Raw genomic sequence first — 24,453 nt, 5'->3', positions numbered from 1 at the left:
GATTTTTTCAATTATTCTTATATTGTATTAATTATACAGTCAGAAAAAAGCTTAAAATCTTTTCATAAATCTACAATGAAGAAAAATCATTTAGAGAATTTTCAGATTGCCACACACTGAGGGGAAAAACAAGAAACAAGATTTTATGTTCAAATCCCCAAATAACTTTCGTTGACACCAGTGTTCACTAAACAAACTATTAGAGATGCAAGGCCAGCTCACAGTGGTAACAGTCAGACAAGTACATGCTCCTGCTGAGTTCGAGTTCATGTCAGTCACCCTTGCTGTCTGCACAATAAATGTAAAACTTGGTGTGGCTTGTCTGACAATAAGAGCAGGGGTGGTCTACAAAATTGTAAAGTGAAAACGAGACCCTGGAGGACCAAAAAACAAAAGCGGGCTGGAGAAAGGAATTTGTTTACCAAACTAGAAAAGCGGGGTTAACCATCCACTACTACACTGGTCGAGTGTCAAGAGTGATTTACAGCTGAGTTGCCATATCTGAGCCCATGACAGATTTATCACCGCCACACCCCACAAACAGCAGCTCAAGATCTTTGAGTTTCCTCATGTTCTGGTGAGGTATTTAGATGCAGCAAGTTTAAAGAGCTCGCAAACAACATATTTCAACACAGCGGCCGTGAGCTCTGCTTGCTCAGAGAGCCAAAATACCTGGTTTTATTGGGACGAGGGAGGATTGTGTATGCATGACAAGTTCATCAGTCAAACAGGAGACAGGCAGGAGAGGTCTGAAGAGAAGCAGAATGAAAAGGTGCCATTTAAAAAGTAGGAAAGGTCAGGGAAAATAAATAGGGGTGGTGTGTCACCTCACCTGAACCCCCTTCAGGAGCCTTACCTTTATGCTGCAGGAAATGGAGGATTGAGGTATAGAAGCCTCTTTTACAGTGCTTTATACGGTGCACAGCACACAGCACTGTTGTTGCTGTCTGGCCTTAATAAACTGTTTTCATGTATCTATTCATTTTTACTGTTGCTGCTTTGTTTCTCTGTAGGATTCTGTCATGCGGCAACTTTCATAAATTTGCCTTGGATGTTGGAATTCGCATCACTGCTGGAGGCAAACATTAAAGTGACTATAGTCAAATTAGCTCCTTAGTGTGTGAAAGGATAAAAAGCAGAATGTTGTTTGGCAGGTATGCAGGTTCAAAAATATAGCCTCTTATATGCTGAACTACAGCCCCAGGTCAGATCCTAGAGTGATCCTAGAATGTGACAGGAACTGTTGTGCACCCCTCAGGCATTAATTTAGAGGGCACTTTGCTACAATTTGATTGATGTGCACATGCCTACACTTGACCTTCAGGTGAGTCTCTGTCGACCAGAGTAGAGAATTGTTGTAGGGCAGCTGCACTCAATAAAACTGACACACATCAGTTCTGTCAGATGGACAGCTTAAAAAACAAAACTTCTGGTGTTGATGCGGTGAAAAAGGTTTTTTGACGACAAAAGTACTGATCTGACCCAATAAATGAAAACTTTAACACAGACCTGTCACACTTCATAAAACAACAATTAAGCAAGCTAAAATGCCAAACTTCTGCTTTTCCACTGTAAGGATTTGATGCTTTCTTTGTGAGATATGATTGGGGACTGTTGGTTGGACAAATTGAGATGTCTCAATAACTTTGGGCTCTTGGTCATTTTTCAGTGTTTTCTGATTTTGTTTAACAAAGCATTTCATCAAGAAAATAATCTGCGGATTAATCTATTAAATTTAAATTAAATCTAATCAGATCTTTATCCTTACACAGTTCAGCTCACATCCTGTTAACCAGAATAAATTTGACTAAATTTGAGATGAGCTGTTGGAACTAGCATCGCTGCTGGAGGCAAACATTAAAGCAACTACATTCAAATTAGCTCCTTAGTGTGTGAAAATCTAAAAGGCAGAATGTTGTTAGGTAGGTATTCAAGTTCAAAAACACAGCTTCTTATCTGGGTTACCCTCAGTCCAAAGTGCGATACTAGAAAATGTGAGAAGTCTTGCGCAGCCCTCAGGCATTAGCTTCGAAAGCACTCAGTTTGACTGATGTGCACATGACCACACTTGACCATAAGTTGAGTTTCTGTCGACCAGAGATAGAATTTACTTGTTTTTCTTGCATTAGCTGTTGAGAGAAGCCCTGCAGTGCCTTCCAGCTCAGGCAACTTCTTGTCCACTGTTTGCGTGACTCCTGAAAGAGCATCAAAATCCATGAGATGTTAAGAGAGTGTCTGAGGTCATTTCTGATCCCCTATTTCAAAGTACAATATGTTGCCTGGGTCTATTTACCTGAATAAACTTGAGGAGTTTGCCTAACTGCTAATTTAAAAAATTGCTTGAAATTACACCAATTTGATGATAAAGTCTTCAGTGGTCACAGAAAGTACAGCTGAATGCACTATAATGAACAGGTAGGTAAGGAACATTATGGTACTTCTCTCTTCCAGCCTGTTTACAGAACTTATTATTATCATTTGACACAAAGACAGGCAAGTTAAATGGATGTCATAAGCCCCAGTTGGACTGAATTTATTTATCCAGGGGAGGTTTTAACATTACCTGCTCTGGTCAGTATGTGGGTATTTTTTCACCTCCACACAACCACAATTACCTACAATTTTTTCTGTAAATCCACTGGCCCTACTCAATTTTAAATCCCACCTGGACCTACATCTGTGTATTTTTACGTTTTTTTTTTCTGTGTGAATACTTATTTTTCTTCTTCTTCTTCTACTTTTCTTTCTATAAATCAGATCACTGATAGTTGGAAATATGTTAACACCAACATACAGGTCTATTTGGGAACCAGTAGAACAACTGAAGAAGTTAAGGCTATCAGAAGGGCAAAAGCACATCAAAATGTGGTGGTGTACAGCTAGCAATACATTTAAGCCAGGCTGTGTTATTCTATATTTGTTTGCACTTTGGCAAACTGTTTGCAATGTACCCATGGTGTAAAGACAATTACCTCTGGATTGCTCAGGTGCTTTGGAAGAAAACTTAAAAATCTGATGATTCCCAGACAAGTCCTGAAGCATTGGCAGATTTATGCATTACTTTGTGACATTCCAAATAACAATATTGACACTAAGTATAAGTCACGCTGAATGATATCACTATGTGCTTCCTGTTTGTGCATTAAGGTTTGACTTAGTTATGACTCAGCTTCACCTCACACAGTGTCTCCCCCATGTCTTTCCCTCTGCGCCACCCCCTTCAACTCTCCTGCGTCCACTTGGGAAAATGTCCTTATCGTAAAGTGCCGCCCAGAATGATGAGTCAAGTTAGAACAGTGAATACTTTATTCCCTAGATCCCTCTGTAATGTTGTTTTTTGGGAACAAAACATTACTACAGCAAAATCATCATTTTATTTAGCCACTGTCAAATGTCAAATTATGCTTCCTTTATTACCTTAACTATCATATGAGTGATAATCTGTTACTACTATGTGTTACTACTATGTGTCCAGGATATACCCAATATTGTACTTTTATGCAGTGTTTTTTTTCTGTCTTACTTTATGTTAAAGCCATTCTGGGCAGATATCTTTGTGGTTGAAAACATTATGAGTTCCCACAGCAGAGCACAAACACTGCATGGGGCAGGTGTTTGTTTAGGACTTTAGCCACCCACACAGATGATAAATGTAGCCTTTGTATGGTAAAATATTTTGGATAAAAGCACTGTCAAACAGTGTGCTACAGTACGTTGCAAACTGAGTAACCATACTGTGAAAAGATGCCAAAAAATGGGTCTCACATTGGGCAAGATGCCTGAGGCAAAGTCACACGGCACTGTCAGATGAGAGAGACCGTTCCCGGGTCTCATGATGTGTGCTTGACGAGGGATTTAGCAGCAAGAACTTCTGTCAATAAAGAAGCTAAGTCAGTGTCACAACCCTTTATCAAACATTGAGGACCTGTCAACTCAAACAAGCAGAACTATTTGCAGCAGTGTCCAAGTTTTAGGATGTTACATAATTTGATAAGTGATGACAGTCTCCATAGAACAAATACATGGTCATTCAAATACTATGTATTACATGTGATATAACTGCAGTGACATAACCATAATGGTTTGATGATGTTCCAACTTCCTGCTGTGGCAGAAGAACTTATAAAATCAAGTATGCCCATAAAAATCCCTGTTCTCTGACAGGTTAACAACCATGGCACAAGATACACAAGAAGAAGAATAGAGTCTCAAGAGGGATTTTGAGGGATTCAATCCTTAAGCTGCCACAGAAAAGGCTGTTGCATGGGCCTGAATGAACACATGCTCCCTCAGGTCACTTGAGGAAAGCTGCTGCTTTCAATAGAAAGCACAGAAATTGAATTTCCTTTCTTTAAAATAACTTAAAAAACAAGACCTCCTTGGTCCTTATAGTCAACAAACATAAGGACCATTCAGTCATTCAGCACGACACGAAAGGCCAAACATGTTACAAACACTGCAGGTTGTTTTCCTTTTTTCCCTGCAATTGGCTCTTTGATGTTCCTGTGTGCACACAGAACTGAACAGACGTTATCAATAGAGATTTCACTATGCGTTTTTAGCTCCATGCATAAAAACCTCTTACCCTGTTCAGATCACACAAGTTTTTTTGTCCGGAACCCGATACAGGGGGGAGGCTGAAAAAACTGGATGGTGGTGGGATGAGATGTGACCCAGCAGTTGGAGGAGTTCTTCTCATAACGCAGTGATTAGGAGATGCCGTGGGAGAGAGAGGAAAAGGCTCAATGGCAAACAGGGACGTGACCCTCTGCATGGGGGCCAAGCCTGCAGCCATACCCGGGTCAGGCAAAGTCCCAGCTGTGCAGCTAACCACCACTGACAATTCAACCCCGCCCTCTGTCCTACGGGAGGCTGCAGCACGGAAGACAGATAAGAGGGGTCTGCTGGGGGGTATCTGTGACTCAACTTAAAAAACCTCAGTAAGTGAGACCACAACTCAAACTTTTGCGATGTTAAAGGCAGGCTGCAACACATCTGCAAACACTGGCAAGTACGTAAAGTCAGTGAAAGATGAGTGAAAATATGTCGCACCGATATGAGCATTCTGGTAAGCAGAGGGTGTTAATTTCTGCTTGGGTTACACATAATTGTTACCATGAGTACCGATGAGTCAGTATAATTCAGGATCTGGGGTGGCTCGTTCAGCCGGGGTGGCAGCTGATAGCATTGGCCCGGAGCTACAAAGCCACCATATCTGCTCAATTTCACTTAGCGGGGCTCAAGTTCATTGACTCAGTGGGTTAAATAAAGTGTAGAAATGGTTCCTGAAGCATGACGCTGGCCCAGTGAACTCTGCCTTACTGGCCTTCAGGTCTGTTTCTGTCTCAGCTTGTCAGCTGCTCTGTAACAACACCAGCCTGTCACTCTCCAGTGACTTTGCCTGGGGCCGAGCAGCCAGGCCAGGCAACCAAGAAACACAGACAAGAAGTACAAGGGATGTATAGAGCAGGACAGTACAGCACGACATACTCACATGATGCCAATAATGCTTGATGCAACCTTCTGAGTATTATTAATAACAATGTTTATATGCCTTAATAGTTGACTGTCTTATGGACGTATAGCCAAGGCATCAGATGACAAACTCATGGAGAAAGCTATCATACATAATTTTATTCATTCAAGTTGACCTTTTGAATAAACTAACTTTGTTGAAACTGCAACTGTAACATGTCCTCACTAACATAATAGTTTCATAATACAGTAAACAGGGTGGCCTGAGTGTGTGAGAATGGGCAGGTTATCTCCTTTTATAATTTTTATCCAAAATACCCAACATTACCACACACTCCTTCAGTTTATTACACATGGTCCCATAAGGAGCCCTCTGGACCATTTAAGTGCTTTTGCAACTGCTGAATACCAGACTCTGGCTTTGATGCAAAGTCCTCCCTGCTGTTGTATTGCTGGTTGCCTAGACATTCATATCTCCATGCAGATGAAGCACTAGCAGATTCCTGTGACAAATCACAACCAACTCCTTTTACATACCGTACACTGGGTGTGTCTTGTGGGCATTACATCGACTGCCCTAAGGTAAACTTTCTCAATCAAAAGGTTTCTCCAGTTCAGGAAGCTTATTAAAGTGCCAGGTGTACAGGTCTTTCTAGACATAATCCTTGATAATGCCTGAAGAATAAATAGGATTTTACTGTGCATGTTTACTTATATTAATGATTCAGTCCTAAAAAAACATCTGACACGTTTGGCAAATGGAAAAGAAAATAAGGGCGAAAACTGAACATTGTGACACACCAGTTTCAGTAGATGCTATTTGGTTGCTCACATTCACACATTAAATTACAGCAACCAAGAGCTTTCATTACAAACATGAGGTCAAGGAGTTTCCTGCTTCTAGTGCAGGTGTATCTGTGAGTGTGGAAAGTTACAGCCCCTCAAAACTCCCCCTCAAAAAGTTATACTGTGGAGATTTTTAGCCACTGGTGTTTTCCTGTGCAGATCTCCAGTAATGGTTGTATGTGGTGGTGTGATGGGGTAAAACTAATTTATGCTGCAGAGAGCCATCCTAACAAATATCACATGGGGATCTATAATTTAGTGTCTCTGGTGGCCTCACATAGCCATGAAATGAAATGAACTTTTTTGAGGACTGTCACACTGTCAAATATGTTTGTTGCAATCCTGGTTCAGTGATAAAATACCAATGCACTGCCCTTCCTGGTTTGTCCGTCAGCTGAGGTTAACTCACAGACAGCACAGGAAGTGGTGGCAGAATATTTTCCATTGTTTGGTGTGGAGGTTTTTTTTTTTTTTTTTTTTTTGACTGACCTTGTTTCTGATGGTGGCAAAGTGGCAGAGAGTTGCACAAGAAAAAACCATCACAGCTAAAATGTAAAAATATGAATATGAATGAAATTTGGGGGGGGGGTTGTTTGTTCTTCACAGCGTACCTTCACACACAGTACTCCAGTTTACATGTGTTGATATTTTTAACCCATGTTCAGGAGGGTGAAATGTTTTAACATGTTATACTTAGAGGCTGACTCAGATGAAGAACACATATTCATGACAGTGTGAAAGCTCAGAATAAACCAGTCATCACACCTCACCATACTGCTGACCAGGAGGTCAACAGGAGGTTGTCTAAAATGCTCTGACACTAAAAAAGACGAACAGTGTTAAAGCAACCGATTAAAAGCTTCAAGGTGATAGGAGGTGTGTGATTATCACAATGGCAGCTCAGGTTTTTATAGATATCAGCATTTTTTGCACAGGAAATCAAGCGAAAAGAGTCTGATTCATAACAGCATGACACAATAAGTTCAACAAAGTGTTGATTAAAATAATACTTATTTCATAAGGAGCTGCACTTAACACACACTCAAGCACAATCACGTAATTACAGGAGGCTATTTGTTGGCAGCCAGGAGATAAATGTTATCATCTGGACAGTCTCACTGGGTGAAAAAGGGGAAAAGTTCGGGCACTTATGACAAATCCACTCTGATTCAGTGATAAACCAAGGTACCATCTGTTCAACACTGTCGTTTCAAATGAGTGAATAAACCGTTATCAGTCTACCCAGCCACAATGACTCACGTCCGTTTCCTTGCAAAAGCCTGCTCACTGTAAGACACTGGAGGGGGGGGCAGAAAGTGGTTCGATGCCGACGAGAGGAGACACTCGAGTCGAAACAGACTTGAGAAAGAGAAGAGGAAGAAGACGACAGAGGAAGCGCTTGACAGAATATGAAAGCGGACATCAAAGCAAAGCAGGAAACTGAGGTTCTAACAAAACCTGCGCCTTTCTCTGCCTAAGACAGAAAAAAAGCACCCTGAAGAATTTGCAATGCCTGCATGGATGTTAGATTCAACTTGCAGAACAGACGTGACCTTAGATGGCCTTCAGAGCGGGTTGTGCTCATGCTCACTGACTTGTTGAGAACTTGTGGGAAAATAAACACTCAGAGTGAATCCACAGCTAAACTACACAACCTGATAAGACTGATTCATTTAGTAGGAACATAACATAACCCATTCATCGTTTATTCACATGGTCATCTGAAAATGTCATCTTGAGCTGCGATAAAAATTTAAAATAAAAAAAAATAATTTTGTGTAAAAAAATAAAAAATAAATAAACTTTTGACTAGGACAAAAAAAATAATCAACTCATCAGGAAAATAATGCCAAGATGAATCAACAAAGAAAATTATTGTTATTTTCAGCCTTTTTAAATCTCAAACACATATACTGACTATTTTCTGTTCCATCAGGCATTTGTCAGGATGTCAGTAAACTATGACTGTTAGTTTTACAAGCAAAACTCTTTAGTGTCTCAGGAGTCAAGGGTACATACCATGTAAACACAGGATCTTAAATTCAAGACAGTGTTCCTTCAAATGAAATGTACTGCGTGTGCTTATTTTTTTTTATGCTGTAACTTTTTACACTTACATAAGTTTGTTATTTCTTACAGCTAGACCAATATTAGCGCATCACAAATATATCAGTATCGGCACATACAAGTATTTCAGCTGATGCATAACGAGAAATATCAGCACAGAAATCTTAAAAATATATTTGAGGTCACTTAGAAACATCATCTCTAGTACGTTTGTTCACCAGAGATTACTGACAAGTTTATTTTTCAACTGTGTCAACCTATAATTAGCATTAGTAGATATTTTGCTACCAAATAGCAAATATCAATAATTATATAAGCCTAAAAAAAAAAAAACAGCACTTGTCAGTTGAGAAATGTGGCATTCACAAAACTGAATCCAAGGTCTGTTCTTTAGTGGTGACTGAGGAATCTTAAACCTTTATACTCTCTATCCCAAAATAGGTCAAGCCAAATCAGCTTCAGGTTTTCACTTCATCTTAGTAGTGATTTGTTTCACTGCGTGTGGACTTAGCTGCCCACAGACAGACTTTCATCCCCTCGAGAAGGAGACTTGTAGGGTTTGGAGCAGAATAACACAGGCAGTGACCCTCCCTGACCCTGGAGACGCAGAGAAGAAGCCAAACACGAGCACCCTCAAAAATCTCTAATTTACTCTCTCTCCACTTTCGAGCCTTTCTTTAATTCTTTCAGCCAATCATGTCTCTCTCTGTCACACACACACACACACACACACAACCACACAACCACACAGGACTACACAACAGATCAGCAGTTACAGGCACCACTGAACCAGATCAGTCGACGACACCCATTGAAAGCAGGCGAGCGCACAGAGAGAGGATGGATGACTCAAGTGCAGCTGCCTGCCATGTTTTCCACACATCCTCATTACTCACTATTCAGACATCTTGGGCTCCGGGGGGCCCTGGGCACTGAAACCTCGTTGTTCAGCCCTTGCTTCCCACTCTAGGAGACTGAATGACTGCAAAGCAGCTTCGCATTTTCTAAAGCAACTGGTTAGCTTGTTTAGAGCTGAAGGCATTTATATCCCACAGACATCCAGTCTAATCATCTACTCTGTGCCTAAAGACTAAGCTCTGATCTGTGGTCAGCTTTAAAAGCTCTCATCCACAGAAAGTCATTGTCCTAGAACTGCTGAATCACCTAACCACTGCATTAACCCCAACTGATTAGCATTTTCTTTCTTCCTCCCGTTCCCCTATTGTGTTTTACTTGCTCTGAAATATCTTTTTTACACCCTTTGCACCTTGAGATTTATTATTGCTTGTCATTAGCATTAATATTACAAAAAGTCAGCAAGACAACAGGAATGAAAAACTCTTATATGTGGCCAACTTTGCCCAGAGACTGTCCAGAAATTGTAGCATCTGACACTTGCAAAGAAACAGTCCCATTAATAGACTTTTCTCTCTTTCACTTCTCCAATTTCGTGTCAGAATATCTGACCTTACTGTAAACCAACAGGGTCAAAGACAACAAAATCGGAAATTCCTGAGATGATGAAACACCAAAGCTGTCAAGAAGGGTACTGTTTTACATGCACTTAGAAATCATACTGACAAAGAATTCAAACAGATTTTGGACTAACCAGTGGGGTGAAAGGGTTTTCACTTCCCAACGCTGAAAGCATAGCAAGTCACCACCATATAAAATCTAAAACTGCCTAGGCAACAGATCACCCTCCATGGTGCACACTATTGTGCAGTTTTAGGTCAGCAGCAACAGCAGTAACCATGTGTGAGTGTCACAAAAAGCAGCCACGGTGAGCTAGTATGAGGAGGAGCTGCAGGCTACAGGTGCTTAGTTTGAGTGAGCTTTATCAAGTAATAAGATCTTATTAATGTGGTTTTGTTTTGTGGGACGAAAACAACTCACATTGCTGTTTTTCATGTTACACACTTGGTCTGCAACTAAGAATTATTTTCATTATCAGTTTATTTGCAGATTGTTTTATCTGTCAGATAATAAGTCATAATTCCCATTAACAATTCCTTTGCACCACAGTGGCAACTTCAGATTGCTTTGTTTTGTATTCTAGTCAGCAATCCAAAATTCAAGAGATACGCACTTGAGACACATATAAACAAAAATAACATTATATAAATAGTTAATAATGATGATAATGTTCTGTTCATCAACTGATTCATCAAAAAAATGATTGCAGTTCCACAAGGGCCAGTTTCACAAAGACAGACTATGACTGTAACTTAAATCAAACAGTCAGACGTCAATGTCTGTATTCATCTGTTCAACAAAGTTGTCTAGTTCTTGACTTGCTGTGGCTTCTGGGTAATTCAAGACTTTTTTCAAACTACAAAACATGGCTGACCGAGCAACCCCGTCAAATCACTCAGCTCCCCTGACTGCAGGTGTAGAGGAGCGGAGCTGCTGCAGCATCTTCATGTGTCAGGGCTCAGTATTTCTGCTAACTCATCAGTCAGGCTCAGGAGAGTCTCCTTGGACAAATGGAAATGACTGATGATGTCCTCACTGCTGAATATTTCCAACAACTTACTCTGAAAACCCTTTCCCTTCTCATTATTCACGGCACAATATTACAGGCATAGCACAAATCATGAGCCAGGTTTTCATCGGTTTAGTTATTTAGTGCCACTGGTCAGTAGACATGTTGAAAATAATCATTTCTACAATGCATTGCGATGCGGACATGGACGATTCTGCATCGATACAACATAATCAATTACAGCCTCCCAGCGCTGCTCATTGATTTTCCGGTCTCAGCTGGACAATAAAGTTATAAAGTTCAAAATCACCTCCTGTTAGCGACTCATGAGACGTAGCCACGTTAGCCCTTTTTCCACCACGAGAAGCTAAAACCTGCCACTGTAAAGGAAATAGGGGAACCAGCCGAGCCAAGAACTGACGTGACGCTGTTGTGACATGTTAGCGGTAACGTGAGTCCTGGACTTGGGTCACAGTGTAGTCTTATGTACCAATAACAGTACATTACATTAGTGAGGACTAGCAGATTATTTCGCATGTGCTGCAAACGAGAGCTGCTTACAGGTGTTCATCTGGCGGTGCTAATGGCTCATGTCATGTTTGTGATGTTCTCTACATTCACAGTTTCCTTTCTTAGAGCAGAGGACAGTTGCTAGAAGCTGAAGCTAGACTGCATAAGCATTAGTTTTGTTTCTGAGGACAGAACAATTTCACACACAAATATAGGAAGGTACAATTTATTTAGTCTGGTTTATAATGTGAAGACATTTATGTTGACATTGATTTCTAAAGGCCTAAATAGTAAAAAGGGAGTCCAGGGTGACCTGTTGGCTGAATGGTGAGGACGTGTACCATATGGACGCAAGCCCTGGGCAGCTGGTCCCCGGTTTGACTCCTGACTGGGCAACCCCTTTGCTGCATGTCTCTCCCCTGCTCTTTCCCTCATTTCCTGTCTCTCTCCACTGTCGCGATCTAATAAAGGTTGAAAATGCACAGCCCTACTGGTCAGCAGGCGTCGCTGATTATTACCAAAGAAACACACGGGCTGCCTGACTAGCAGTTTAGGCTTAAAATAACTCAGTCTTTATTTTTGTAAAATAATTAAGTTGAGCGCAACATTGGCACCATCTATAGACCAGTCCAAAATCTCTTTGTGAAACTGACCCCTGGTCATTGGCTGAAATTTATCAATAAGTCAAACTTCTGAAAACTGATGGAGCAGATACGTAAAATAAATCCACGCCAACTTTGGGTATTTCTGGTTAATAAATTCGCAACTGTGATTGATCACTGATAAACTGTCAACACCCCCAGCTAAAATTATGAAATATACACTGTAATCCCTCAGCTCAACATAGCCCCCCTTCTCCACATTGTAAATAGTGACCAGTGACAAGGACCTGTCAACAGGTTTTCTCCATGGTTAAGGTTAAAGTTATGTGCATACTTAGCATACTGTAACCACTTGAAAGAGGGGTCTAACCTGTTCTGTATTGAGACCATTTTGGAAAAGACAACAAACACAAACAGTTTGCACAAACTGTCCTCATTCCTAGAACAGCCTGCAACATACTCTGCGGCTGATTCAATGGCCTTGCTTCCAGCACAAACTGAGTTAGTTATGGTACAGCCGCCAGGAGCGTGGTTGTTTACTTGCTTTGGCAGGTCCACTCTAATTGGAAGTGATCCCCTGACCACATCTTGCTGAGATAACAGGGTGGGTCCGGCTATGCTAACTTATTTAACCACTTTGCCTCACACTGCTGGCCCCTTTAGATCTTTTACATTTTATAAAAAGGAAAAAGATATAACAAACTTGACATGTTTTAAAATCAAACACAACTCACTGCAAAAGGTGGAGATTGTTTGCTTTGCCTCCGTGCAGGAAAGGACTGTTGTCTTTGGAAACAGGACTGAATTAGATTAAACCATTAATGAGCATTATGAGAGCAGTTCCAGGAGACATCATTAAAAGGCAACTCTCCCCAGTTATTCTGCTTGTAAAAGCTGCTGGTGATTGCTCAACACCAAAACTTCCACCCCAATTTAAAAGTAGAGAGGAGAGAAGTCAGGGTATGAATTGGGGCTTCTGATGAGAGCACAGCTTCCCTGATTGATTAAACCGGAAAGACAATGATGCGAATGATGTAACCCTGACCCTGCATGAGCAGTTTAGAAGCAGGGACAGAGAGTGTGTTAACAGGTCAGTTAGGGATAGACCAAAAAAAAAAAAAAAAAAACAAGAGACAGCCACATTAGAGGGAGACAGGAGGCAGGCCAGTTGTACATCCCAAAAACAGAGCTGGTGCAGACCCATCTGCTCAGGCTGCAGCCCGGGGCGTCCAACAATCAGTGCCATTCAGGGATCCTGGAATGTGTCCCTTGGAAGTTCAGGCAGGTCAGCTATCTGTGGAAAATAAGCTGCGGCCTTGTTTCCAGGCATCGTGGCAACCAAACTACAACCCCCCCCACCCCACCCCAACACAGACACACACACGCCCCATCCCAAACCTGAATCCTCATCCCACCCTGTCCTCACTCACTCCCCCTTTTTGTTCAACTGTCTAACTGCCAGGAGGTAAAATGGAGGGAGGTGCTACCGTACAAGTACTGAACATGCTCACATTTAGGCTACAATTTGCAGTGTCCCCATGTGCATCTGTGTAACAAATGGAAAAAAAAAGTTAACTTTGCTCCCAAGCCAATACATTTCTGCCTTAACAATGCCATGTGTTAGTGGCTGCTGAAAAGTACCAGTTAACAACAAAGACCTTTGACAATTCGCTGTCACTTTCAAGGTCATGAGCGACAAAGGGGAAAAAACTTTTCTCTGACTATACAACTAAACAAACAACATTGAGAAAAAGTGGAACCTGTTTCCCAAAGCTCAATGTAAAAAACAAAATCAGAATAATGATGACATGGTTAAAAAAGATGGTACATATGCATATAAGTAGAATGTAACCACTTATACACTGTACAAAATGTGTGATGAACTAATAACGATTTTAAACATGCAACAAAAGCTTTAACATTCCACCAACATCTGAGGAAAATAGTTAAAGAGAGCCAGAGAAAAACTAAATAAAGAAGACATGGATAAAGCACAACAGAACAATTAATCCTTAAGTCCACATTCACCTCAGATTTAAGGTTGGATACTGACAACGGAAACAAACACTGGCACAATACGGTTATTTAAGGCTCAAATCGTGTTGTCAGGGTAATGTCAATGCATCTATATGTTGCGGAAAAGGAGGATTACTGAGAGCAAAATACACAGAAAGATTCTTCTTTATACCCCCAAGCCATCCACTTCTGATCAACTGACAGGTAAAACAATATTGTTGACACAGCATAGTCAGCTGAAAACCATTAAGAGCTTACCATGAAGATACCACTTAAGCTACTACTAAGCTTCAAGTCAATCCTGTGCTAATGTATATTAGCTGGCAGCCACTTTAGAGACTGCTGCAAAGCAGCTGCAAAGATTTACATCTTTCCCTACATGATAACCAGCAAAATGACTGGCTGATGAAATGATTTCCAAACTGCCAGAGAGGCTGCATTCATCTCAGTTGGAGGTGGACAACTCACACTTTCCATTAAGGTGAACTCATACACACCCTGCAGCTGACCTTTCATAAAACCTCCAATCAGATTACATCTTTATGTGACATTCAGTGTGAGAGAGGAGAAATTAATCTTGTGTGTGTGTTTCAGTTTCCACAATTGCCTCAGTGACATCATACGTCAGCTATCAGACAAGTCGAGGAGGTTTGTAAATTTGGCAGCTGGTTTACTTTCCCCTTGTTGGGCCAAGTTTAATCGGCTTGTTTGCTGATATGAGTGGCAGTCTTTTAATCTGCCTGGAAATAAACTAGTTTATAAAACCATGCTTAAATCTACATGCCGGCAAGTTCAAATCCCCACACTGACAGCTAGCAATAACCTTCACTCGAGCACTTGAATTTCATACTTGCTAGCCGCCAACAGCAGACTGAGGCTGTACCACGTTAGTGTGTGAATGTGTATATATACACAAAAGTGAGGCAAGGTAAATCTGAAAAAGCCTGTGGTGCAAAACCTACCTATGGCCATAGGAACTACCTTGTCCATGCCTACACAAGATATTCACTTGCTACAAAATTACAGACCATGTCAAACGTCACAAAAAAATGGTTAATTAATCTGTCACCAATGTCATTTTGAAGGCTTCTTCTGGAAAAACACTTTTAGCCCTGGAAAAAAAGGCAAACAGTTTTCCAGGAAGACTGGGCCACTGAAACTGTCTCAAGTAAAATAGCAAACAACAGTGTCAGGCTGTTTTGCAAAGAATAGAGGGGGGGATTTAGGGTGTGCAGGAGAAACCAGCAGAGGAAGAGACCAATGAAAGCAACAGTGCGTGAGTAAAAGTTGTATGGCATGGTGGCAAATGAGGGGAATGTAACCACCTTACAAATTTATGTAGGAAAGGTAAATGATAATCATACCCCACTGCACCACACCACTCATATCACTCTTTATTACACAGGGCTTTTACTTCTTAAGTGCCAGACTGGACGTCAGGTTGTGGATGGTGCTTGGTGTGACTTGTGCTGATATCATAGGAGCAGCACGACTCAAAATACACAGAGGAATACATAATACATCCCTTTATCCCTCCTGCAAAAATATGTGAAATGAAAGTGAAAGGTCAATCAATCTGAATAATCCATTTGATTTCAGATCAGTTATTAAGCTCCCTTCTTTATATGGGGAAATAATAATAAACTGTCTGACAGAGTTTACTTCAGACAGTATTTCTGTGTAATTAAGCTAAAGCTGTTTTTCTGCTTGAGAAACAATCATTACAAGTTAATAATTAACATTCTTAATTGAGAGAGAAAAGCACAGGGATAGAGTTGTCTGTCCTGGGAGGAGTAACTGAGTTAAAGGCCAAGCGCTCCAACTGAAGGAAACCAATTTGTCCCAGGGGCAGCTTCATCACTTTATTTGGCAGAGATGCAGCCTACTGAGCAGAGATGCTAACCATTCCAAGCTGAGGGGAAATCATTCTCATCTCGGCACTCCACCCCCACAATGCTTTGTTCCATTTTTGTGATGCACTTTAATTCAAAACAGAACCAAACAATGAAACTTGGAACAGATTCCCCTACAAGGATGAGCCTGAGCACAGAACAATGCACCTCTGACAGGGAGGAGAAAGTTTGAAAAGTCTGTGTCCCGTTATTTTGGGGCGTGTTTCTTTTTTTCCCTTCTTTTTTTTTTTTTAGTCTTAACTGAGATTTACAAGAAAGTTATGAGTTAACAAGGCATTTTAATTACAACTGATGACAGTTAAAATTATGCCTTGAATGCCAACTTGCCTTTGGGCCTCACTCAAAACTGCCTAAGTTTTGAGGTTAACCAAAATTCAACATGTATGTGAGTATAAATGTGCATAAATGAAGCAGGCAGAATCCATATATATATACATATATATATATATATATATATATATATATATATACACATATATATATATACATACACATATATATACATACACATATATATATATACACATATATACATATATATACACATTAGAGAGAGAGAGAGAGAGAGAGCATGTCATTTTTGTGTTACACCACATGCGTTGATAAGTGTACTCGCTGATGGTACTGTTGTTGCTGTTTTGCTGAGAAATGGTCATAGCGTAACAGAGAAAGTGCAACAGCGCTTTTACAAAGTTGTTGCAAAGGTTTTCAATTATGCACATTATCTCATAAACACTATGGATGAAATTTTACTCAAAAGGCCTAACATTTTATTACATGTCCCACAAAGATTCTTCTTCTTTAAACTCACAAGTGCACATTTTTAAGTCAAGTCAATTTACAGTCTTATGAAAACACAAGGAAGTGTGCAGAGAATAAGAACAAGGAGCTTACACACCTAACAGGTCAACAGCTAGTCAACACTAGGTTAAAGCAGATGTGTCAACATGGGCAGGGCTAACGAGGACTTGACTCTGAGAGCCAGAGCAGCCACGGCAGCCATCATCCTGCTGCTTCAGTCTGGCCAAGTCATCGCTGCCACATACACAGCGGCTTACGTGCCAGCTATCATTGCCACAGGTGTGTGTGTGTATGTGTGTGATGTTGGTGTGTGTCTGTGCACTGTCTGTCTGTCCTCTCCACCTCCCTGACATGTCCTGTCCTGTCCTGCTGCCAGCATCACCATAGCTACTCAGACAGCCACTGATGTCACTCCTCTTTCTCTGTCTCTCTCTCTCTCACATACTCATTCTCACACACACACACACACACACACACACACACACACACACACACACACACACACATGCACGCACACGCGCATGCACACAGAAACAACAAGGAAACGGGCACTGGCTGTTCCTCTAATGAAATCAGGGACAACACACTCTGTCTCTGCCCTCCTCACATTATCAACCCATGTGTGATGCTGCACGGATTAAGTCTCTTGGTAAACAATGATTAGCGTTAGGAATATCTGGATTAAGGGTAATAAAAATCAGGCCACAACTTCCTAAAACACACACACACACACACACACACACACACACACACCTCTTTGTCTGGTCGTCTGACTGTACCATTCATAATAAGCACTGAAGAACAGAACAGAGCACACAGATAAACACTGAGGCCTACATAAATAGAGGACAGACTATGCAGTGTGTGTGTGGACTCCAGCTCTCATCTAGGTCATTCTTGGCTCAGACATCACCTCTCCTCTGCTTGCTTGGAATGGCAAAGAGTGGCAACACTTCAGCTCAAGCTGTGTGAGGGCCATCAGACAGACACTAAAAATAGCTGCAGTGTGTACATTAGAAGAGTACTGTGGGCACGTGAAGTGTCAGTATTTACAAGATTTAAAGTTGGGAGGCTGGGATCACTGCCTAGGGCAAGTACGCTAACTGTCTCTCCAAGACAGACAGAAGAATAAAAACCAGCCGCCTACGTTTGGGGAGTTATTCCCTTCTCTGCTACAAAACACGGCTACTGCGTGTGTTGCAACCTATCCAAATGCTTGTTAACGCCCCCTAAACCCCAACAGCCTGTATGGTTGAATGGAGGCTCAAGGCGGGGGGGCGGGGGGGGATGTGGGTGTCTAAAGAGGCAAGTTACTATCCAGCATTTTGTGGGTTGTCTATTAATGACAAAGACAGAAAATTCTTTCGGTCTCCGCTGGTTTTCACTGGCTCCCTACCACTCTAATCCTTCCTTCCTCCCAGTCAACAACTTTACACTTACAAGTAGAACTAAGAAAAATGTGCGTTTTGTTTTACTGTTCTTTAAGTACAAGCTTTCTAGTTATAGCGTGCCTCATTTTGGCACGGGTTAAGGCAGAGGCGTTCTCCACAGCGTGGAGTATGACCACACTGCTGTAGAATGCAACAAGAATGTTTAATATGCAAGCAAACTTCCACATGCACGCATATAACCTCCCAAAAACTTTTTCTCCTTATAGACTCCTGCAAAACTGTATATCCATACCATAATATTGAATTGCTGATTGGCCACAGCTGAACAAAAAGGAGTATTTATCATTTTTTATGAAAGTGTATTACTTTCACATAAAGCTTTTTTTTGTGTAATACCCTCTTACCTGTCCTCATCCACATCCATGGTAATATGGATGCCAAACAGGCTGTTCACAGCAGGAGAGGGCAGGGTGAGGCCCTCGCTGATGAAAGGCTTTACACCATCTTTGCCTGGGACCACACCAGCACTGGGCTGAGGTAGGGCATCAGACTTCTGCCTACTATCTTCTGCCTGGTTGCTGAATCCGGATAGGAGGCCTGTTGCAGCTCCTCCATGGGCTCCGTGGGGCTGGACAAGACCTCCTGTGCCAGGCCCCTGACTTGGCACACCCGGAGGGGTGTTGGTGGTACTGGGCACTGTGGCAGGCACGTTCTGAACACCACTGTGGGAGGTGGTGGTGGTGACGGAAGGTGCAGGGGCAATGCCTATCCCTCCTGAAGGCTGAGTCTGGCTGACAGGCTGCTGTTGCCCACTTCCTGCATGGATTGGGGCCATGGCTGGTGCATTACTCACTTGTTGCAGGAGGCCCTGGGCCGAGGCTGCATCTCCGCCCAGCCCCTGGACTCCTGGACCAGCGGGGGTGATTAGAGGCAAGGGTACCTGGCTGGTTGGAGGCACCACGGGGAGGGATGTCATAGGAAGGTTCTGAGTGCTTGAGCCAAAGTGCTGCTGACGCTGGCCAGCTGAGAGGCCAGTGGGATGAGTAGAGTAGGCTATCTGTTGGGGCTGCGTGGCAGGAGGCATAATGGGAGACTTCTGCTGCATGGCACCTTGGTGCACACCATTGAGGCTGTTAGAGAGGAAGTTCTGAGGGGCAACAGGCTGCATATTGACCTGCGGTTGCTGTGACACTGCAGTCGTGTACCCTGTGGGCTGGAAGGCACTTGCTCCACTCCCTATGTGAGGAGCCAAGCTGTAGCCTTGCTGCTGAAGCTCTGAAGCATGGGGATGGGCAGGGTGCCCAACGGAGTAGCCACTATCAGCGGTGTTCTCAGAAGCCTGTGCAGAAAAAGCACTGCTAGTGACCACAGAGTTACTGGTGGTCCCTAGCCCACTGTCCCTGTCTATACTGTGATCAAGGTTTACAGTTGGCTTTATGCTATCCACAGTCCGATTAACATTTGAATCTGAATCTTTCTCATAGAACTCAGTGCATGTCCACCTGCCCCGTCTGAAGGGCTCACCGGTACCATGGTCAAGTTTAATGACCCTGAAACGGGAACTACAGCTGGTGCTAACAGGAGCTGAGTGGGCCACAGTGGTAGAGACAGTGGCAGCAGGAACCGTATTGATGACTGTCAACGGATGGGCGGCTGAGCCTGGAACAAAGGGTTGAGCTGCAGCTGGCACAGGCACACTTCCTCCTAAATTATGTGGGGTGACACGGCCAGTGCCTAAACTTTTATACGAGAGTCCCCCGTTGACAGGACCCGTGGCGGGCGGCTGGCCTTCCTGAGGCTCCCCCACATTGTTTAAGGTTTCCTCGGAAGAGCTCCTGTCGCACACCCCGAGGTCGGCCCGAGAGACGTCAAATATTTCCGACGACACGTCCTCTGTCCGGGACTCGTCCGGATCGTCCAGGCTCTCGGTGTCGTCGGTGATGCTGCTGGCCGCCACCTGAGCCTGCGTTACACTCGTGATCTGGAAACAACTTTTCTTCTTCGCTGGCATTTTCGACATGTTGACTATCTGCGTCAAGTCTGTCTGCTCCCAGATGAAACTAAGTGCTGGACTAGTGTCTTGCGAAGTAATTCACAGCAGAGGGGTATGACACAGACACGTACCGTCACAGTTCATTTCCATACCGTTCCTCTTCCTCTCTCTCGTCGGAGAAAAGTGTCACAACCGAGGCCAGACCCTCCGAAACTCCCGAAGCGTTCCGCGGTCTCCGGTCACAGCACACGGGCGACTGCTGCTCTCCTCCTCCGGCCTCTCTTAACACCCGGTCGGCCTTTCTTGTGTCCCGGCAGCGGAGTAGCAAACAGGCCCTTGTCAAACTTCTTGCTAAGCAGCTGCCACCGGTACTTTAGTCTGAGGCGGGCCCGGTCTCTCAGCCCACTCCTCTCTCTCTCTGCTAGATATGTGTCTTTCTCGCCGACTAGCTAAGTTAGCTGATGTTAGCCAGTTTTCCCTACCTCGGTACCAGCATGTGCGACATCATGATGTAAACAAATCCATCGGCGCTTCAAAAAGAGTATATAATCCAGCGGCAAGGCAGAGAAAATGTCTCAAAGTCGGTCAAGTTTTGCCTCTCGGCCGTGTGGACAGCTCACTTTTGGCAGCTGCTACTAGCAGCTAGCTGACAGATAACCAGTTTACCACAGCGGCAGTGAGCTAACGGGCAGCTAACTCCAGCTCCTCTAACCCAACCTCCCGACAAGATGGCAAGAGCGAAGTGCATGCTGGGTATGGAGGTCAAACTAGTCTCAGTTAGGAGGGAAAAAAAATAACCACACATTTTTTACCAAATGTACCGTTTGTGAAAGTGTTGAGACAATTTTAAAATATTAGTCTTTAATCTAGTTTAAATTAAGTAAAAAATAAGAGGGAACAGCATGCATACAAATGTTTATTGAATTATAAATAGTTATTTGAAGGAAGAAAATTGAGGGTATAACATATATTTATACATTTGACTGCATTTGCATTGTCTGGGGGAAATAAATTATATAATTTAAATTTTACACCAAAACTGAGAACATAAAAACAAGAGCAAGTGCATTTATGGGCAAACAAGTAAATACGTTTTGAAGCCATGAAATTAATTAATAATGATGCTTTAAATTATGAATTATTTAAATTACATATTATTTATGTACAATCTGTTGGCAGTTTAATACAGGATACAAGTACGCCCCACTAAAACTAATCTTGTTTAATACCACACTCCTACAATAAACCCTACCTTTATAAAGGTTTCATAGTCCACTACAGAAGTACTGACTCAACTGTATTGTGTTGGCTGTACTGTGTTGGCAGTATTAATCTGCGAAAAAACTATTTTACGCAGCTAAAAACTATTTCTGTAGTCAAAATGAAAAAAAAAACTTCATTGTCGTCATTTCCGGTTACCGTCTTACCCGGTAGAGCAGAAGAAGGAGCAGTTTGGTTTGCCAGATGTTGACAGATGTCAGTTTTTTTCAGTGAGCTTGTGCTTATGATTTGACGATTATACATCCAGCTAACCCCGCGACTCACAACAATAGTTTGGCAAATGTACATACATGTAAGAAACGACGTCCTTTTAAAACGTTTAAAACCTGGCTATTAGAAACTGCTGTCCTGTCCAATTTCAACTGACCTCTGTTGCAACATTCAGTTTCTATCCGGGATTAAAGTCTGAAACATTCATGCTATGTGACTCAAATCACCTGAGTCATGGCATGAGTTGTTTTTGAATGAATCATTAAACTCCGGGAAATCTTAGAACTCGTTTTCAGACAGAGCTTACTTGACATAATGCTACCTAACAAGAATAACAGTCATGAATGCACTCCTTATCAATGTGCTGATTTGTGTGTGACGGTGAAATTAATAACAGGAAAGTAATAGTGTGTATGTTATCAGTCACTGTAAATGAGTAAATACAACACATGCAGCAAACAGACACTAAAAATGAACCTTTCTTCAAATGTTTTTCAGGAACTTTGGCAGATATAAATACATTTTATAGCCAGATAAGAGTCTTTAGGAATTTTCACCTGCTCTTAACTGATGCTCTTTTAAACTTTGGGGGTATTTTTTGCCTGTCTCACACACACAGCATGTTTAAGGGGGTTTGCTTTGTTAAACCAATAAGGAATTACTTTGTTATTAAGTCACATTAAGCACAAAACAAACCACATAAGGACACTCAAGAAGGGAGCTGAATTAGAAGAACAAAAACCTAAATTCTAATAAACAAATATCGAGGAAACTCAACTAAACTATCATCATAGGCCAAATCAGATGAAATAGAAGAAGTATCTCACACAGAACACATAGAAAAGGACTTAGTATTTGTCATGTCGAAAGAGACTCGGTTCTTTTTTATGTGCTTTGTAGTCACCGACACTCTGTCACTAATGTAAACATGCATCAGTGTAAAGATTGGCTGACAGACTAGCAAACAAGCTTTTGATCACTGGGTCACGTCATTTCATGATTTCATCTGTCAGAGTAATTTTCAACCCTGTAATATCATAACTAAAAATGACTGACTTGGCATAGGCTTGTCTATACTGGCTAGTCGGTATAGACACTAGTTCCAGAAAAGCATATTAGTGTTTGGCTGTTGGCCAGCGTTCATATCCAGTCATGTCCAGGAAGCAGGAAATTCTTCATGCATATGGCCCATGACTATGGTGACCCCTAAAGGTAAAGCACAAAACAGAACACATTCAGTGACTGAGAGAAATATGCTCGTGTCTATGGTCTAGTATTTGCAGCACCTCAGAAGTTGGACTGGATTTGGGTTGTATTTCATTTCATTCTTGCGTGTCTTTTATCATTAGAAGCCGGTGTACATGACGCAAAAAGTAATATGTGTGTTCTTGAGAAACAGCTGCAATCTCCAGTTTCCTCCTAGGTCCATCCCCACAGATCCAGGTTGACTGAGCTTGTATGATTGCTGCACCTTCCTTCAATTGAATTTCTTCGTTTGACATTTGGCCCCTCGGTCCTGCTGTGGAAGGATAAAAAAAAATTTACCATTGCACTGTGACTCCATCAGATACTCAAAGAATGGTTATTGTCTTAATAAAAGCATGGTCCAGTAATAGCAACACAAGCGCACTAAAGCACAGCTCCTAATATAGTCTGAGGGCTCCTCTTAAAGGGCAGGGGTTTCTCCTCTGAGGAGAGAAATGCTCACATTTTGGACAAAAACAACAGACATTATAAACAGATGTGAAGGTTGTTGGGGCCTGAGACACACCTTGTATCAGGACGTTGTAATGTTGTCTTAACATACTGGCTAGATGGCTTCACAATTCACACCTTACTTAATTCATGTGACCACGACTCATTTGTGACCTCAGCAGCTAAGGTGTGACCTATGGTGTGAATGACCCACAGAGGTTTAAATGACTTGGACTCCCCACCATCAGTAAATCTGACGAAACACACACACATTCATACAGCGCTTGCTCTATGCACACAAAGCGCTCTAACACATTCACACACCGATGATACACACATCGGCGGCAACATAAGGTTCAGTATCTTGCCCAAGGATGCTTAGGCATAGACTGAAGAAGCCGGGGGTCGAACCGCTGACCTGCCGATTAGTGGGCGACCCGCTGTACCTCCTGAGCCACAGCTTTTTTCCAAAAAAAAAAGAAAAAGAAAACTGCATTTAACCAGTTTTACACACCCAAGTAATTTGCTTACCTGATTTCATCCATGTTGCATTAATGACTCCATTCCCTGACAGTGACACACTCGCGATGAACTGATGACTAAAATCGGCTGATTGTGTCATTAAAGGCCATCGAAGGCTTGTGCTGGACTGCAGGACAGCCTGTCACAAGGTCAACACATGACATGAGGAAAAAAGAAATAGGTCATGATGTTGTCCTGTGTTTGAGTGACGTCATTTGAAGATGTGCTCCATTTTTAACTATCTCTGTTTTCAGACCTGCCTGTGCACTAGTTAGCAGGCCGTCTCAAAAAACCTGTGACAGACAAAAGTGAAACATAGTGTACATTTTAGGCCATGTGTCAAAGCTAAATGATGGCTCGGGGTTCAAACATGAATCCAGGATTCTTTAATAACATTCTCAGTGGGGGCATCCTGACGGTCTTGCGGTTAAAGACCATGTAAATGGAAAGTCCCACATTAAAGTTCAGTCGGGGGACATTTGTCGCATCTCTCTCCTCTCATTTCCAGTCAACTCTGAGCTGTTTCTGACTGACACAAAAATACCCCCAAAAGGGCTCAGAAAAGTATTCAGACTATTTTCTCATAAACTGCTGCTCTTACTCTACTTGAATAGAATCACAATCATAATCTACATTTTTATGCAAA

At 42.2% G+C, this 24,453-nt stretch overlaps 1 protein-coding gene and 1 long non-coding RNA gene across 3 annotated transcripts in view; both read right to left on the bottom strand.

Annotated features, from left to right (window-relative positions):
• The window catches only part of tsc22d2 (TSC22 domain family 2), a 37,567-nt gene extending 16,739 nt beyond the window's left edge, over positions 1 to 20,828 (bottom strand). For both annotated transcript variants that reach the window (XM_051077328.1, XM_018673101.2), the window contains exon 1: positions 18,511 to 20,828. In XM_051077328.1, the coding sequence (XP_050933285.1) occupies positions 18,511 to 20,126 (1,616 nt within the window). In that variant the 5' untranslated portion in view covers positions 20,127 to 20,828. The remainder of the gene's footprint in view (positions 1 to 18,510) is intronic.
• Positions 20,829 to 21,003: 175 nt separating this feature from the next.
• LOC127143485 (uncharacterized) lies at positions 21,004 to 23,945 on the bottom strand. The gene is made up of 3 exons (XR_007814942.1): positions 23,817 to 23,945; positions 22,877 to 23,109; positions 21,004 to 22,796 (listed from the first exon to the last, which is right to left on the bottom strand). It is a non-coding gene; the product is annotated as an uncharacterized LOC127143485 (long non-coding RNA).
• Between the last annotated feature and the right edge of the window lie 508 nt (positions 23,946 to 24,453).

This window comes from Lates calcarifer, linkage group LG17 (assembly GCF_001640805.2).
Source record: "Lates calcarifer isolate ASB-BC8 linkage group LG17, TLL_Latcal_v3, whole genome shotgun sequence".
Taxonomy (NCBI): domain Eukaryota; kingdom Metazoa; phylum Chordata; class Actinopteri; family Centropomidae; genus Lates; species Lates calcarifer.
Note: the sequence above shows the minus strand (reverse complement) of the source record. Positions and strands in the feature narration are given on the sequence as shown.